Here is an 18,651-nt window from a genome sequence, read left to right on the forward strand (position 1 = left end):
TATCCTAATTCCTTTTTTGTAAATAGTTCCCCCCTTAGACAAAATCTCTCATTAAATATAAAGATGTTAGTGAATCTTTTCCGTTTAAGCGATTAAGTTTTCTTTACCATTTGTTTCACTCTCTCTTTACAAGAAGAAATTGATGGATGGAATTGACTCAAATGGTATGAAGAAGCAAAACGAAGAGGTTAGCTTTTTTGTAAATTATATATTGTGTGGCAACTGTTATTAACAATGGTGTTTGATTATATTGATACATATTGTGGTTTAGAGTTTATTGTTTATGTGATTGTGTTTGTGTTGATATTTTTAACATACAAAATTGAAATTAATTATTAGTTATTACTGTAAATTAGTAAGTATTTGATCACGCATCTATATATATGTTTAGGGTTTAGAGATTACGGCTGATAGGATAAGTGTGTTACCCGATGATATCATCTCCACCATACTGTCTTTCCTATCTACGAGAGAAGCTGCATCCACTAGTGTTCTTTCACCCCGATGGTTGAATTCATGGAAGCACACTCCTAATTTCAACTTTATAGACATCAATAGTATTGGCAACAATGACAAGAAAACCACTGAAGTTGAGCACAATTCATGGGATGCGGAGACGTGCAAGCACGTGAAAATGGTTAATTCAGCTCTCGAATCGCATCAAGCCCTCTTCCTGAAACGGTTCAAAATCTTTATTTACATAAACAAATCAGCGCAATGCACAGTCACCAAATGGCTCGAATTTGTGGGGTCGAGACGAGTTGAGAGATTGGAATTAGACTTCTTTTGCCCGAGTGAAAAGCATAAGGTTGAGTTAGGAGATTTGAGACCTATGAAATATCTCAAGACTATGTGTCTGAGGAGTATGAAAGTGAGTGGTGAAGACATCTCTTTGTTCCTAAGAAATTGTCCTTTGTTGAGGAAACTGTCTATCACGAAGGCATCTTTGACGTCTGATGTTCATGTCAGCGGTGCAACCCTCGCGTTGAAGCATCTTCATATACGTAGACGCAATGGTCGGGATTTCGATATTAGCATTTCTGCCCCAAAGCTCTCTACAGTTTTTGTTGATGCAGGACGAGGTCAATTGCGGTTCGAGAATGTTCCAAAGCTTGTTGTCGCAATTTTTAGAATCAGAACTCGAATTACTATGAACAACTTTTTTTCTACAATATCTTGCCTTGGTTCCCAACTCCGGTCACTTACCTTATCTACCTCACTCCATGAGGTTAGACATTAATTATTCGCTATTAATTAGTCTCATTTATGAATGACACAAGTTTTAATGCATATGTACTGATTTTTTCGTTGGTTGTCTTACTTTGCCAGAAGATTTTGAGGAAAGGGTTTCCGCAACTATCTAAATTGAAGACATTGATCATTCAAGATAAGGGCAAGCAAGACACCTCTCTTTTGGCAGCAACAACAACTTATGTAGTATCGGCATGTCCTCGTCTTCAGAAGTTGTCTTTGGTATATTTTTAAATATATTGTCGGAAAAACCACAAAGTGTGGTCAATCCCTCAACTTTCAAATATAACCAATTATATATAGCTTTGACAATTTTCTCAGTTATCCTATTGACTCGGATTTGAGAGAAATTGCGTATGATTTTGAAACTCACAAAATTGATTAGAAATTGACCAAACTTTGTGAGTTTTTCAGCAATTTGCCCTCACTTTATTAGGAAATGTCATATTTTCCTTTGCTAACTAGCTATTCTATGCTTTCTTACATATGCAGGTTTATTACAATGTCGTCGAAGGCAGAGGTGCAAAAATATGTTATGAAAAATGCAAAAAGTTAGTGTTTCAAGCATCTTGTGCGGCGAATATCATCCAATCAGTGGCATATATTTCGGAGAGTGAAGAGTTTCCAAAAATAAATACTTGGACCACACTTGTGAATGAAGACAACCTAAATCAAATTAAAGCCCAATTTTGCCAACAAGTTCAACTCCAGTTTCAAGTTCAACTCTACATTGATTTTCAGGGGTATCAGTAGGTTTCCATAGTACTTAATTCATTATGTTTCTTCTAATATGTAGAAGTAGTATACGTAGCTTTATTTTAATGTGTATTGAAAATTGATTATTATTTTCGGATTGCTAAGCATATCATATTTGTATGTCTGCAATATGGAGAAAATTTTCTTTAAGGTTAAGGGGAATTTATTATAGCAACACAAGAATTAGAGGTCAAGGGAAATTTAGTATAGCAAAACAAAAATTAGAGCAACATGCATTTCTTAATAAAGTTATTACACTACATACTACTCTATTACCAATATAGATAATCGCCGCTGTTAAAATCACAAAATTTGATCAAATTGTTGTTAATCCAATAACTCAAACCTCACTAAAACATGAAAATATTATAATTAATTGAATAGAATTTCAAGACTATTGCCATTAATAATTTTGGTTTAAGTGCTTGAAATAATTTGATTTATTCCCAAATTAAGTATTTGTGACGACAAATATTGTTTCTTGATTTTTCTAACACTAATTTAATCTTTAACCAAAATGAAGAAGAATTCAAATCTGGAATAATATTCTTTTAGATATTGTTTTCCATTCTCTTTATTAATTAACAAATAAATTTTGTATAAATAAGCTAACTTTGGTATATTATTATGTGACATATATATTAATTCATTTTTTATATACAGATCTTCCCTTATATAAAATCTCTCTGTAAATACAGACCTACGTTTTTCTTTACAATTTCTTGTACTCTATCTTTACAAGAAGAAATTGATGGATGGAATCGACTCAAACTGTATGAAGAAGCAAAACAAAGAGGTTAGCCTTTTTAAAAAAAATATACAGTGTGGCAACTGTTGTTAACTAAGGTGTTTGATTATGTTGATATATATTGCGGTTCAGGGTTTAGGGTTTACGCCATTATGTTTATATATATTGTGGTTTAGGGTTTAGGGTTTACGCGATTATTTTGATATATATATAGGGATTATGGCTGACAGGATAAGTGCGTTACCCGATGATATCATCTCCAACATACTATCTTTCTTATCCACGAGAGAAGCTGCGTCCACTAGTGTTCTTTCACCCCGATGGTTGAATTTATGGAAGCACACTCCCAATCTCGACTTATTCGATATCAATAGTATTGGCCACAAAAGCATGAAGACCTCTGAAATCGAGCACGACTCATGGGATGCGAAGACATGCAAGCACATCAAAGCAGTCAACTCGGCTCTCGAATCGCATCAAGCCCCCTTTCTGAAACAGTTCAGAATCTGTTTTTACATAAACAAGTCAGCAAAAAACGCAGTCACCAAATGGCTTGAATTTGTGGGATCGAGACGAGTTGAGAGATTGGAGTTAGACTTCCTTTGCCTAAGCGCAAAACATAGAGTTGTGTTACGAGATTTGAGACCTATGAAATGCCTCAAGACTTTGTGTCTCAAACGTCTGCAAATGAGCGGTGAAGACATCTCCTTGTTCCTTAGAAATTGTCCTTTATTGAGGAAACTGTGTGTCATAGACTCATCTTTGACGTCTGATGTTCATGTCAGCGGCGCAACCCTCGCGTTAAATCATCTTGATTTAAGAAGATGCAACGATCGGGATTTCGGTATTACCATTTCTGCCCCAAATCTTTCTGTAGTTAGTCTTGATGCAACACCAGGGAAGAAGCTGCGGTTCGAGAATGTTCCAAAGCTTGTTGTTGCAAAATTTAGAATCACAACTCCAAGCTATACTAAGGACCACTTTTGTTCTGCAATATCTTGCTTAACTTCCCAACTCCAGAAACTTGCCTTATCCATCTTTTGCTATAAGGTTAGACATTTTAAAAAAATTAAATACTCGCTACGTTTATGGAAAATAGTCTCATACATGTAATGCGTGATTGGTGAGAAAATTTACATATGTAAATAATTTGGTGGACGAACCAAATGAATGAACGAGACTATTTTTCATGGACGGAGAATTTTTTTTCTTATATACGTATAATATTATTTGTGATGATTCTTCGTTGGTTGTCTTAATTTGGCAGAAGCTTTTGACGGAAGGGTTTCCTCAACTATCCAATCTCAAGACGTTGATCATTGCAGATAGGGATTTTTATACGCATGATAACACCTGTCTTTTGGCAGCAACACATGTGATATCGGCATGTCCTCGTCTTCAGATTTTCATTTTGGTATATATTTTTAGTAAAGTAGCATGTATAATAACTTTATGGGTATATTGTCGGAAAAATTATAAAGTGTGGTCAATCCCTCAACTTTCAAATATAACCAATTATGTATTAGCTTTGACATTAATCTCAATTATCCCATTAATTCAGATTTAGGGGGAAATTGTGTATGATCTGGAGAGTATTTTTCAGATTAAAATTCATTGCTTTTGTGAATGATAATACAAATCTGCATAAAAGCCATTGATTTGGGCTTCCATGTCACGCACAATTTCCTTCACTTCCAAATTAATGAGACAAAAAAATGTCAAAGTTATGATATAATCGACTCTTTTTGAAAGTCATGAAATTGACCAAACTTTGTGGTATTTACGGCAAAATCTACCGGTTTTGGTTCCCCAAATAATGGAACCGTAACCGGCCCAAATTGACAAGGGATTTGCCCGTTCGGGCTTGGGGTACAAAACCGCGGCTCGGGTTCCGGTTCATAACCAGTTTTGGCGGTTCCGATCCGTAAACCATCAATTTGACGGTTTTGGTGGTTCCGATTTTATCAAGAAATGTCATATTTTCTTTGCTAACTAATTATTTGATGCTTTCTTACATATGCAGTATTTTGACATTGTCCAAGGCAGATCAACAACATGTTATGAAAAATGCAAAAGGTTATTGTTTCAAGGGTCTAGTGCGGCGAATATCATCCAATCGGTGACATATATCTCGGGAAGTGATGCATTTCAAAAATTAAATATTTGGACTGCGCTTATGAATGAAGACAACCTAAGACAAATTAAAGCCCAATTATGTCAACAAGTTCAACTCCAGTTTCAAATTCAACTCCAGTTTGATGTTTATTTGTTTTAGACTTTTAGTATGTTTCCATAATTCTAATTCATTCTGTTTCTTCTAATATGTAGAAGTAGTATAGCTTTATTCTAATTTTTATTGAAAATTGATTTTGGTTTAGGGTTTATGTGATTATGTTGATGTATATTGTGGTTTAGGGTTTAGGGTTTACGGATGATAGGATAAGTGCATTACCCGATGAAATCATCTCCAACATACTGTCTTTCCTATCCACGAGAGAAGCCGCGTCCACTACTATTCTTTCACCTCGATGGTCAGATTTATGGAAGCACACTCATAATCTTGACTTTTCCGGCATCAATAGCATTAAAATCCAGGAGATGTGCCATCGCGTGAAAATGATTAATTCAGCTCTAGAATCGCATCAAGCCCTCTTCCTAGAACGGTTCAGAATCTGTTTATACATAAACAAGTCAGCACAAAGCGAAGTCACCAAATGGCTAGAATTTGTGTGGTCGAGACGAGTCAAGAGATTGGAATTAGACTTCCTTTGCTAGGCAAAGCATAGAGTTGCGTTAGGAGATTTGAGACCTATGAAATGTCTCGAAACTTTGTGTCTCGGAGGTATGCAAATGAGCGGTGAAGACATCTCCTTGTTCCTCGGAAACTGTCCTTGGCTGAGGCAACTGTCAATCACAAACTCATCTTTGACGTCTGATGTTCATGTTAGCGGCGCAACCCTCGCGTTGAAGAGTCTTGAGATATGTAGATGTTACGGTTCGGATGTCATCACTATATCTGCCCCAAGTCTTTCTATAGTTAGTGTTGATGCAGCACCGAGGAAGCTGCGGTTCGAGAATGTTCCAAAGCTTGTTGATGCAAAATTTAGACTCATAACTCAAGGATACATTGTGGACCACTTTTGTTCTATGATATCTTGCTTAACTTCCCAACTCCAAAAACTTACCTTAACAATCTTATGCTACGAGGTTAGACATTACCACACGAGTTCTAATGCGTAATTTTCTTATATACATAGAATACATATGATGATTTTTCATTGGCTGTCTTAATTTTCTAGAAGGTTTTGAGGAAAGGGTTTCCTCAACTATCTAATCTCAAGACACTGGTAATTGAAGATAAGTCTTATAAGTACAAGGATGGTCACACCTTTCTTTTGGGAACAACTCGTGTAATATCAGCATGTCCTCGTCTTCAGAAGTTCATTTTGGTATAGTATATATTTTTGTATAGTAACTTTATGGATATATTGTCGGAAAAATTACAAAGTGTGCTCAATTTATGTCAATCTCAACTTTCAAATATGGCCAATTTGACAATTTTCTTATATGATTTGGAAGCCTAATCTTATATTCTAGTACATATGTTTCAGACTAAAATTCATGGCTTTTGTAGTGCCATGGATTTCAGCTTCCATGTCACGCACAATTTCCTCCAATTTCAAATTGATGAGACAATTAGAAAAAAGTCAATGTCGCGATATAATAGACTACTTTTTAAAATCATAAAATTTGATCAAACTTTGTGATTTTTTCGGCCATATTTTCTTTGCTAACTGGTTATTTTTATGCATTTTCACATACGCGGAGGTGCAACAATGTACTATTACTATAAAAAATCCACAAAGTTAGGGTTTGAAGGTTCTTGCGCGGCTAATATCATCCAATCGGTGACATATGTTTCGGAAAGCTATGCATTTCAAAGAATAAATACTTGGACTGCACTTCCAAAAGAAGACAACCTATATCAAATCATTAAAGCCCAATTATGTCAACAAGTTCAACTCCAGTTTCAAGTTAAACTCCAGTTTGATGTTCATTGTAAGAAGTAGGTTTCCATAGTACTAATTCTTATGTTCAACTCAAACAACACCATCCCTATGTCAACAAAAAATAAAATATCTCTGCATAAAATATATTTACTAGTTTCCCTAACTACCAGGGAAAAATATTTGATTTAACTCTATATTTTAAGTGAAATAATCGAACCAAATTTTAAAATTCGAGTCTTAGATTTTTTGCTCAAATCACACTGCTATTTTACATATATTTTGTTCCTAGGTTTTGTATACAACTTTTTAGTTTTTACAAAACATAGTTTAATTAGAGAAGAAATTGATGGACGGAACGGACTCAAATTGGCAACATATGAAAAAGGAAAAGAAACAGGTTAGCTTTTTTATTTCACACCTAATTTAAAATCATGTAACTCTATATATAAGTATATGATTAGCTAGTATTGTAAATTGAGTGTTGTTAGTTAATTAAAGTGTGTTTGGTTAATACAGTGTGATAAGGGAGTTGTTGATCGGATAAGCGAGTTACCCGACGACATCATCTTCATCGTATTGTTTTACCTATCGATGCGAGATGTTGCGGCCACTAGCCTTCTTTCTCACCGATGGTCGGATTTGTGGAAGCACACTTCTCGTCTCAGATTCACTAGTTGTATTGACAACGCAAAAATCGAGCACACTTCATGGGAAGCGGAGACGTGCAAAAATGTCAAAATGGTAAATTCGGTTCTGAAATCGCATCAAGCCACTTTCGTGAAACGGTTCAAAATCTGTTTTTACGTAAACAAGTCAGCACAAAGCACATTCACCAAATGGCTCGAATTTGTGTGGTCGAGACAAGTTAAGAAGTTGGATTTAGACTTGTGTTGTTGGAGTAAAGAGCATGCAGTTGTGTTGGGAGATTCGGTGGGAGGGATGAGACCGATGAAATATCTCGAAACGTTGTCACTGAGTAGTCTGACAATAAGTGGTGAAGACATCTCCTTGTTCTTAAAAAACTGCCCTGTTTTGAGGAAATTACGAATCACAAAATCCTCGTTGACGTCGGATGTTCATGTCGTCGGTACAACCCTCATGTTGGAGGAGTTCCAAATAAGTCTATGCGACATTAACGAATCCGTTATCAACATTTCTGCTCCAAATCTCTCTATAGTTATTGTTGATGCAAGACCGGAGCAACTATGGTTCGAGAATGTTCCAAGACTTATTGTGGCAAGTCTTGGGATTGAAAATCTAAGTTATATAATGCATCATTTTCCATCTGCAGTATCTTGCTTTACTTCCCAACTCAAAATACTTATCTTGTATCTCTCATACCCTAATAAGGTGATGTTTTATTTTTTCTAATATGCATGTAAGAAGCCATATATATACATGATGATGATAGTGATGATGGTTCATTGGTTGTCTTAATGTGGCAGAAGCTTTTGAGGAAAGGCTTCACTCAGATGCCTAATCTCAAAGTGTTGATCATTACACAGAGCTCACCATATGAGCACGGATGTTTCTTGCCGATAACATCTGTAATATCAGCATGTCCTCGTCTTCAAAGATTCACGATTGAGGTTGGTATATTGTTGTAAATAATTGAAGTTTGATCAATTTTTTAGTAAAGTAGCATGTACTATAAAATGTCATCTTTTCCTTGCTAACTTGCCTTCTTGCATATATGGATCTATGCAGTTTCTGTACTTTGTTGACGATGCACCACGAGAAACATGTCCACACCAACATCTCAAAACCGTGAAGTTTCAAGGGTCTTGTGCGACCGATATCATCAAATCAATGACATATTTTTCAGATAGTTGCGATGAATTTCAAAAAACAAATACTTGTGCTCCGGTTATGAGTGAGGCTGTGGTACAAGCTCATAGGGACCACCTGGAACAGCTTCAAGTTCAGTTATCTCATCAAGTTCAACTCAAGTTTTTCAAGTGTAAACAATACTAATGGATTTTTTATTAGTACAATCGTTATTTTATTGCATGGATTCTGGTCTGGAAAAGTAATCTCATTATTAAACTCATAGCAACTACTCGGTGTTCATCCTCTTTCTGCCAAAATCGTTAACTCGGGTTGTTAGCAAGTCCAGGTAACCTATACCTATACAACTTAGAAAGTGTTCGACCGCGCGTATAAGCTCTGTTCTTTCGTTTAGGGGATCATACTAAAGAGGTAGTGATGCGGGCCTCGTTATGTCCAAAACTAGATTTAACTTTTAAGTAAAATCAAAGAATCCAATCTGTTTATTGCTAATTCTATACAAATATAATGAAATTAATCACAAGAACATCTCTCTGTGCCTTATGACAGTTATAAGCGGTAACTGGACAACTTTCAACAGACTAGCATAACTGGCCTTATGACAGATATAAGCGGTAGAGCAGTGTCGATTTTGACATTTGAGGCTCTCTTTCTAACACGGCAAGCACATCCTTAACTGAAATGGTCCGAGCCACCTGTGGTGGTATGCTAGCTTGATCCCTGGTGCTTATTGTAGATGATGCTAGAGGCTTTCGTCCCATGTCTCCGTTAGTAGAGGATGCTAGAGGCTTTTGTCGCACGTCTCTGTTAGTATGAGGACCAGATGAAGTGTGAGATCTGCCCTCTTTCTGCTTGGCCTCAATCATTAACTTCCATCTTGATGTAATATCGTTTATTCCAGTAGCAGCTCCAGCAGCAACATTTGCAGCTTTAGCGCGCATTTTGTTAGCTTCGTCCATGTTAACCTGAAAAACAGCATAGGTTTCAGATCTTGCTATATTACAAATCACATGCTCATTACTGGATTTTTAGTATCAATACCTTTGTTGATTTCTCATGTTTATCATCCTTCTTATCAGCATCGATATATTTAGATTCTTTACTATTAAGCTGCAAGTGACCAAAATCGAGATGCATATATAGTTCACGCGCAATCTGCAAAAACAACATAAATGAAAAATGGAAGGAGTTGGTGTTTACTTTCTTCAGTTTCTGTGACTTTTCATTTTCAGCCTGTTTCTTCTCCCATTCTTCACGAGCTTTACGATTTATGGCCATGACCTCTTTCTGAACATCAGAGGTGACAGTGATCTTGTGCCTTGTCTTCTCTATATCGACTCGCTGCAAAGGATTCGGACAGATTACTGTAGAATTCTTTATGAAGATGCATACCTACACATTTCTATTTCAAAGGCACATCGCAGTAGAAAGTGCAGATTGGAAAGTAACCTGTTTCGAAAATCTGATAGCAGTTGATAGGATTCTGTGCATTCTCTCTTCCACGGCCTAAAATGCAATATTCCACGAAGATATATAAGTAAGTCACAATTGCAGCTATCACAAGTCACACAACTCACCAAGGATAAGCATCGCTCCAGACTTTGCAACTGCCAGGAAGTCATATTCTTCAAACCAGATTTCGTCACTGCCAGGAAGCATGGATATTACAATACAAGTAACCTTAATGGTGCAAAATAAGAGAAATGCAACTTATCAAAACAAGCAACGTATGTTTAGTAAGCATATACTGACTTATCTCAATCATTTTTTTCTGAAGTGGAATCTTCTGCAATATCAGCTTTTCTTCTATCTGTCGAGCCGCCTCTGAAACCCGGCTGTCTTTCTTGGATCCTGAAAAGAGTTGTTCCTCCTCCTCCTGTTCATGTAATTAAAAGACCAAGAACTAAGAGCAGAAACAAGGGGGAGGGATGGATAGAAACATAATCGTGTCTGAAGTAGAATATTTTAAAGAAGGGATTACACTCAGATTGATTCCGCTTATTGCAGTAACATCGTTGAGATGCTCAATGCTTTGAAATTGATCAGCAAGGGATTCCGACACTTTTTGCTTCTTACTGTCATAATATGTTTATGAGAATTCACTACTAAATAGAGAGTAATTATGATCTGATATATGTTAATAAATTACATCACCTTGATGGAGGTAAAGAACCATATGCTGTCATTGGCTTCTTCTGGCCTGCCAGAGGAGGCTTTTCGGGGGAAGCATTTGATTCATTTTGAGTACCAACAGTAGCGGTCAGAGGATGCAGCCGAGTGCTTGACTGACAAGATGGGAAAGAAATCATACAAAAGATGGAATAGTAATAAGCATAAAAGAATAAAATACAACAAGCTTGAAATGCAATTTACTAAAAGAGGAGGATGTTTAACAAAATGTATTTTAGCAGGATGAGTATCAAATGCATGAAAACACCTCAGCTGTTCCATAGTTACAAGGAACTGACCCAGAAATTACATTTGAATCTCATCAAACAGATCAAGATAGATGAAAGAAACAGTAATAAAAACATAATGGATGGAGAACAGGGATTTTTGTTGCTTATTTGATTGTTTTTTTTTCTTTACATGAGTCATGGATGGAGAAACAGTAGCTTTCTGCTTTTCGCTGGTGGATGATGGCCGCTGGGCTTGAATTTGTAGTGTCGCTATGTTGGGATTCATGTTTGCCATATTTCCAGTTGTTGTGGATAACTGCCTACTTCTCCAGGAACTTATATGTGTTGAAAAAGATCCCGGTGGGGATTGCATATGCTGCTGCTTATTATCCGTGGAGGTTGACATCTGGCCTACTTGTGCTCCATGCAAATCTGCTTCCCTCTCCGCCTCACATGATTTTGCTGCTTCATTGTTGCTTATGCTCACATCTGTTGGAAGTTGTGCTACAGAAAAATCAAACAGGTTTGTTAGCATAAGAGGTAATTTTGGAGCAACTTTTGATTAGGTTGGCTAAAAGAAGGATTTGCACCACCTGATTGAACTTGATTGAGAGCAGCAATCTGTGAGTAAGTAGCACCCTGGTTTTCATTTTCTGCAGTTGATCAGTCTACACTCATGGATCCAAATAGACCATAAAACACTTAATCACGGCATACCTCACCCTGCAGATTGAGTAGGACCGGTCGTAACATCTTGTCTCCAATAAGACTTCTCATACGCTGTAAAACTACATCTACAGGAATCTCCTTTCTCTGGAGACAGAAATGTTGTTGTCAGGACATAAAACTACTATGATATGGCTGTTCTTGACGAGAGACTAGGCTCATTAGTAACAAAGAATTTGAGACTACCTTTAGATTCCGCAAAAGAGTCTGAAGTATCAAAGCTCTGTCCTGGTCAAGTTGGGGTTGTAGGATGGAAACCAGTCTGCCAACGGGAACCATATTTTTCAATTTGAATGCGGTACCGGGCTGTTGACAGCTACTTCTCATGTGTGGACTAGCAATTATTGAGGAGGCGGCATGGGAGGAGTTATCCCTCGCAGACATAATATCTTGCCCGCTTTGGGAAGTAGCATTGCCAGCATGATCGGAAGTAGCACTGCTTCCTTGAAATAAGGCAGCCGGATGAAAGAGGAAAATTCTTAACAATACTTAAAAGGTAATCAATATTGAACCATAGATCACTAGAGAAACAGGTACACTTAGTCCTCAGTTACAATATGAATCATCTTTCATGCTTTGTCAAAAACTGAGAACACTATAAAATGGTCATATCCTCACAATAAAATGGTTATTGAAAAAGGAGTGTTTTTGTATAACTGTTACACATAATTTGTGAATCCAGTCGAGCTAAATATACCACATTCTAAGATCTCAAAAATGAATATAAACCTAAGCCTCACGACGAATTTCTACGATCCATCACCTCGTAGATCAAGGCATTTTTAGGGAAACTTCAATTGAAATCCCTAAAGCTAAATAGTGATCTTGAATAGCCACAACAATACCAGAAATTGCATCAATAAATCAAACAATTAAAAAAACAAAGACGACTCTGATAATTTACCCAACCATTACCGGCATTTCGATCACAGAGCTGCTGCGATGTCGAAGTATCCCCTTCTAATACTCTGCCAAATCCTGCTGCGTAAGCCTCCACGTCCGCCGCGGAATACGCTGTTTCATCCTGCCAAACAATCAAGACGCCACATCAAAAACAGAAGAAAAAAAGAAAAAGAAATCGCCATTGCTGAACAACTCAAATAGATGCCAAGATGAGTGCGAGTATATCATTAGGGCGGGGAATTCACCTCGTCTTCATCGAGGAATATCGCGATGTCGTCCATTATAGTGGAATCGGAGACCGATCGCTTTCTATTGCACAAATTAGGGCTTAATGGAAGAATTTATGTAGAGTGGGAAGGAATTTTGAGAAAGTGAAGAAACAAAATGAAAAAAAACGATGAGGCTGAAAATCGGTTCTCAATTAGACGGTTTTGCTTCGGCCGCCGCCGCCGATAACTCCGGCCTTCTCGACGGAGATAATGCCAGATTTTTCAATCAGATCTTCAAAGTCAAAACACACAGTTTTCATTTTTGTTTTTCGTTGTCAAGGGATATGATTGAAACTCATTGATTTGTCTCAATCCTTGAACATTGGGATTGATTAAAATTCAACAATCAATCCTAAAAATCGTGATATTTGAAGATGACAATGAAGTGTTGGAACAAAATGATCACACCAATGAGGAAAGCTTGGACCAAATTTTCGAGAAAGATCGGTCTTTGTGAATCTTCAGGTTCTCCCCGTTTAATTTATATTTATATCCCGCATGACGTAATTTGTGGACGATCGGATTTGCAGGACACATAAAATTGCAGCGCGACGTGAAGTCATGTGAGTACGAGGATGTCCACGTGCTGTGGGAGATGCTGAATAAGAGCAGACAAACACGGAGAACTAGTTCGTTGTGGAAGTTTGTAGATCGTTGCCGCTCTTGCTAAACATTGTGTATTTTTGTTCTCTTGTAGCAATCATTTTTTTCCCAACTTGAGTGATTTAGAATGCAAATTAAATGTATATTGTGTTTATATGTGATTGTGAATGTGAGATCTTCGAAATTTATTTATTTAATACTCTTTTATCTAAATTTAAATAAAATTAATAAATCTAAAAGAAAAAGAGAAAATGAAAGAAATGGAGCACAGGGAAGAGTGCTAATGGAGGCAGAGGCAATCAATGGCGGAGGAAGGGCTCGAATTCCACCGCAATTTCTGCATTTATTTCTCTTCTACCGATTCATTCATCCGCATTTACTCCTCTTCTGCAGCTAAGCTCAATTAATTTCAATTTCAATTACTTCCCCAACTAGAATCCCTGTAGCAGTGGCGCCATGACAACGAACGCACATGATTTTTCAGCTAAATTATGCTATTTTATTTGATTTCCATATGCTTCGATCGCCTATTTAATTTATGATGTTGTATTATGGTTGTATGTATGCTTGCATTTGGGGATTGTGCCAATTTCTGCCTTGTTATCTCCGCGGATTTTCTGGTCGATTTTAGGGCTTTTTGAATTTTAGAAACGGAGACGAAACTCTGCTGCTGAGGACTTTTGCTTTGAAATACTTGTGGATTTTGTTGCTTTGAGAGAAAATTGAAACCAGCTACTGTGATAATGAGGAGTTTTGGCGTCTTGTTCATGTTGTTGTTGATGGTGATGGGGGCAGCTGCCTTTTTGTACCTTAGCTCTCCGAGCAAAGAAGGAACTATCATCAATCCAGGTAAACCTTTTTTTACTCTTCTGTTTGCAGCATTAGTTTCTAAAAAATTGAACAAATCTATGTGTATGAACATGTTGATTTTGCAGATCTCTTTTGTGTATGATTAGTTTGGTTGATGTCTCACTGATATAGTAATTGTTCATGTAATTGGCCTATTTGAGATAAGGTTGGAGCTATGGGTGGATCAAATTGACTGTGTTGCTTTAGGTGCTTCAGGAATTTGTAAAAAAAAGGTTATGGAGGATCATGAGAGAAGTTGTAATTTGGAAGAGGGAAAATTGGAGATGGAAATTTCTTGAAAAGAACTTGTTAAGTCATTGCATATTCATTCCTTTGCAAATTTCAGCATAAGAAAACCTTCTCTGCATTTGAGATTCTCTACAAACTTTGTCGAAACGCAGTTCTGTGGTGCTGAGTTTAGATCAATTTTTTAATCTCCTTTTTTGGATCAAAGCTCATTTCTTTGTTTTGCAGTTCCTATGCCAATCTTGAAATTATAATCCTAGATGATTGCTAAGTTCATTTTGTGAGCTATATTATTTGGGATGACTCGTCTTGTTTTGAAAAGATAATCACAAGATTGAACTCAACCAACCCAGATATTGGCTTTAGTGAATCAATAAAGTGCTGAAACAAATTAAGTGTTCTTGCCTTCTTGGAATTAACTTAGATTCATAGTCTGATTCCATAGAGAAAAGGAAGGTAGTTTTCATTAGTTTGCACTCTAATGCAGCATATTTGATAACTATGTAACTAAACTAAGTGGTGAATGCTACAATTTGTTTCCTTCACACTTCTCCTACCGTATTCAGGTATGGTTTCAATAGGCCGCGTGAAGGCTATGGCTTTGACGATAAAAAGAAGGAAGGTTAAGGTACAGTCACTTAAGCTTAGATCTTTCAATCTTTTCATTTGTGGTTATGACAAGTCTTCTATTATTCAGCAGCAAGACATGGATCATCCTAGCAAAGCTGCAGACGTTGAGGGCAATGTTCACTTGGAAGACTACCGCCCTATTGATCCAATTCCAAGCTCGACAGCTTCCATAAGACCCGGTCCGATCCAGCACGGCACTCCTCTGATGCCTTACATGCCGGGGCCTTCTCCTCCTCCCAGTGAAGCGAAGCGTGGTGAGTTTCCTTAAAGTGATGAAGCATGTAGTAGCATATTCTGTTCCTAGGTGGATAATTAGGTTATGTTTTTTGGATATTAGTTTTGTATAACACTTTGGTGTAGACTGTAGAGGATCATCATCTTGTACGAATCCTTGTATAGTGAAAGTTTGTTTCACACTTTAATATGTTTGAATAGTGGTGATCAGTGAAGAGAAATAAAATAATAAGCGAAGAGATAATAAAATATGATAGGTTAATTTTCCAGATAGGAATGGGCCTTGGTCGGGCCTGGTGGGTTAAAATTGGTTGGATTGGTGGGCTTTAATTGGGCTATTTTTATAATTTTATGCTATAAATATAATTTTATAAAAAAATATTATATTCTTTAATTAACTAAATATGAGAAATTGAAATTTGGCTCAAGCTAAAGCTATAAACTTATGACTAATCCATTTATCTTTCTTTGTTGTTCCTGTTTGTTTTAAAATTAATATCAAGAAATTCTAATAAAACTACTCCATAGATTTCTTAGATTTATTCAATTTCTGTAAATTGGGTTTGATATGTGTTTGTCTCCATCACTTAATTGGTATCCATATCTTTACTAAATTAGATTTTATAGTGGAACATTTATTAACTAATTTGCATTGATTGAAGAATATTTGGTTGGCTGAATAGTTGGAATTGGGTATTTGGGATGTCATTCAAAAATCTCTTGGTTCAAACTATATAAATTTCATTTGGCCAAAAAAATGATAAACTCAACTTGATTGTGTTATCCACAATATATGATGATTGTGTATTCCACATTTTTTTATGTTCTATAGAGACGCTTAAGAAAAAACATGACGAGCAATGGTGTATCAAAATGGAAAATGTGATTATTTTTATGGGACGGGGGAGTAAGAACAACTATTTTGAGGGTCATGAAATTTGAGACTATCCAAGTAGAAATCGAATCAAAATTTTAATAGGATGCATGCAATCAAAGCTGAAGTGTGACAAAGAAAATGGAAAAGGTGAGATGATATTTAAAAAAAGTGTATAGTACATTACTATAAGACAAGACCATCCCAAATTTTGTGGCAAATGGAAGTAGTGGGAACAATTCTTTCAAGCTTAGCCACCCAAAATAGTGCATCATTTTACATGACTCACTCGTGATTTCTCAATAGTCAAAACTATATTGCACACAAATTGAACTAGTGGACTTGCTATCAAGTGAGGTGACAAATTTAATTAGACTTGATGATTAGGTATGTGTATGGATATATGATAAGCTTGGAATAGACAAACATATGTGATTTACTTCAAGATCAAGTCAATATTGTAAACTTAGTTTTTCTACCAATGTATTGTGTCGAGTAATCATAGCCCACACCTATACTTAAGGATAGAGGCCAATTTTCGAAATTTTGGAATAGATAGTTTTCTACTATTCACTCGACAATATGTGCTATTGTACGTTGATTTTTTTTTTTAAAAAAGTACTATCTCGATAATTAGACAATTTATCTTATGTCGTTTATTTAAGGGTTGTCACTAACTTTGATATGTTTGAAAATTATTCTCTTCGTCCGCCGTTAAATGCGCCAAGTGGGACTAGCATGAGTTATAAGAAAAATACAGATGAAAGTGTAATATGGGTTACATTTTTATATATTAATTTTATAATTAAGTGTGAATGAATTTAATTAGTAAAATGTGAGCTTATCAAATATTCTAAAATGATAAAATGAGATATAAGATAAATTATGGAGTATTACTATATGTTTGTTATACTATTGTTTTACCTTGTTTTCCTAAACTCATCATTGTTTTGCAATTAGTAAAGCGATATAATACAACTATTCAAGATCAAATATCTATATCTAAAACACAAAAAGATGACAAGAAAATGTGATAGAAGAAATCAGAATATAATCTTCGATTATCTTTTTCTCTAGAGGAATAACTGTTGCTTGTTTGCTTTGATGTGATTTGTTTAGCATGTGTGGAATAGATACATTCGTCGTATCTATATTGAAAATTCAATACTTTGGCAAATCATGATTTTAAAATCTACGCAATGTTAGGTTACTCAGAAATATGATCAAATATATGGACTATGGTAGAATAACATTGTATCTTACCTTTCTTAAGATTAAATTGGCATCGAATTTGAATTTATCTGAAATTAATAAAAAATATTTTATTATACTTAAGGCAAGACTAGTTCTATATCTTACATAATCCACTCAACTCGCAAAATATTAAGTCATTAAATTTTGTCTAATCCACCAAATCAAATAATCCATATATATGGACTATTGTATGATGATATAGTATCCTGTAGTATCTTACTCTTTTATATATAAAGAAATAATCAATAATAATTTCTTAATTATCCCGTGGCGACTCAAATTCTCAACCTATTCAATGGAGAAAAACGTCTACTAACTAGGTTGCTTTTTGTCAATCATAATATTTTACTTTTCATTACTATGTTTTGTAGAAAGATATTTGCACTAATACAATTAAATTACAATGTCTATAATGTTTTATTACACCTATTGTAAGTATCATTAAATATCAAGGTTTTTAAATTGTCCCTTAATTATAAAAAATTATATTTTCCACATGACGAAGCTCAAGATGCATAAGTAGGAAAATTTATCTCAAAATAAAATTATGTATATTTTTTATCTATGAACAATTTAAGTGAATAGACAAAGAAAGAAAAGGGGAGAGAAAGTGCATATGCGGCGAAACGCAACCTAAAAAAGCGGATCCCATTGCCACTATATGATTTTATTTGCCTTTTCAATCCCCACATTAATAATAAATTAAATAATTTTAAATTAAAATTTTTCCCATTAATATATAAGAGAAATCTAACCCACCTGATGACGTGGACTCCACTGCCAGTGGACGACCTCATTCCTGTGGGCCCTGATGATGTGGATCGCACACCTTTTCCCCTTCTCTTTTTACACCCAAGTAATTATGCATAATTACAATTCCTACCACTACAATTTTATTCACATTTTACTATTTTTCAATTAAAAAGGTACTTATAATTTTTGGTTAAATTCCCATATAAGTGATATACTCCACAATTTACATATTTTTAAAAAATATTATTAATTTGTATATCATTATATTTTTCTATTGTAATTCTGTGGGTATGCTTTGCTGTATACCTGGAATAGTTAATACTGATATAAAGTCGCATCTCTTTGAGAAAAAGTTCAA

At 35.6% G+C, this 18,651-nt stretch overlaps 3 protein-coding genes and 1 long non-coding RNA gene across 5 annotated transcripts; 3 read left to right on the forward strand and 1 right to left on the reverse strand.

Moving 5' to 3' along the window:
• The first annotated feature begins 2,974 nt into the window (after window positions 1–2,974).
• Window positions 2,975–8,739, forward strand: LOC125224387 (F-box/LRR-repeat protein At3g03360-like). The gene is made up of 5 exons (XM_048127783.1): window positions 2,975–3,805; window positions 6,055–6,204; window positions 7,282–8,001; window positions 8,211–8,354; window positions 8,473–8,739. Exons 1-5 carry the CDS (start codon window positions 2,975–2,977, stop codon window positions 8,737–8,739), a joined length of 2,112 nt encoding a protein of 703 aa, XP_047983740.1.
• Window positions 8,740–9,030: 291 nt separating this feature from the next.
• Window positions 9,031–13,021, reverse strand: LOC125224474 (transcription initiation factor TFIID subunit 4b-like). The gene is made up of 14 exons (XM_048127877.1): window positions 12,827–13,021; window positions 12,594–12,702; window positions 11,865–12,121; window positions 11,670–11,765; window positions 11,546–11,591; window positions 11,143–11,456; window positions 10,708–10,838; window positions 10,535–10,628; window positions 10,306–10,429; window positions 10,131–10,198; window positions 10,003–10,059; window positions 9,754–9,894; window positions 9,595–9,663; window positions 9,031–9,518 (listed from the first exon to the last, which is right to left on the reverse strand). Exons 1-14 carry the CDS (start codon window positions 12,860–12,862, stop codon window positions 9,150–9,152), a joined length of 1,911 nt encoding a protein of 636 aa, XP_047983834.1. The 5' UTR covers window positions 12,863–13,021; the 3' UTR covers window positions 9,031–9,149.
• A 111-nt stretch (window positions 13,022–13,132) lies between these two features.
• Window positions 13,133–13,637, forward strand: LOC125218554. The gene is made up of 2 exons (XR_007175976.1): window positions 13,133–13,315; window positions 13,381–13,637. It is a non-coding gene; the product is annotated as an uncharacterized LOC125218554 (long non-coding RNA).
• A 67-nt stretch (window positions 13,638–13,704) lies between these two features.
• Window positions 13,705–15,600, forward strand: LOC125219297. 2 transcript variants are annotated; one of them, XM_048121238.1, is made up of 3 exons: window positions 13,705–14,302; window positions 15,115–15,176; window positions 15,246–15,600. In XM_048121238.1, exons 1-3 carry the CDS (start codon window positions 14,197–14,199, stop codon window positions 15,444–15,446), a joined length of 369 nt encoding a protein of 122 aa, XP_047977195.1. In that variant the 5' UTR covers window positions 13,705–14,196; the 3' UTR covers window positions 15,447–15,600. The 2 variants fall into 2 exon arrangements, with proteins under 2 accessions (XP_047977195.1, XP_047977196.1); XM_048121239.1 differs by having other exon boundaries at window positions 13,706–14,302; window positions 15,249–15,600.
• Window positions 15,601–18,651: the final 3,051 nt, after the last annotated feature.

Source organism: Salvia hispanica, chromosome 4 (assembly GCF_023119035.1).
Source record: "Salvia hispanica cultivar TCC Black 2014 chromosome 4, UniMelb_Shisp_WGS_1.0, whole genome shotgun sequence".
In the NCBI taxonomy this organism is placed as follows: Eukaryota; Viridiplantae; Streptophyta; class Magnoliopsida; order Lamiales; family Lamiaceae; genus Salvia; species Salvia hispanica.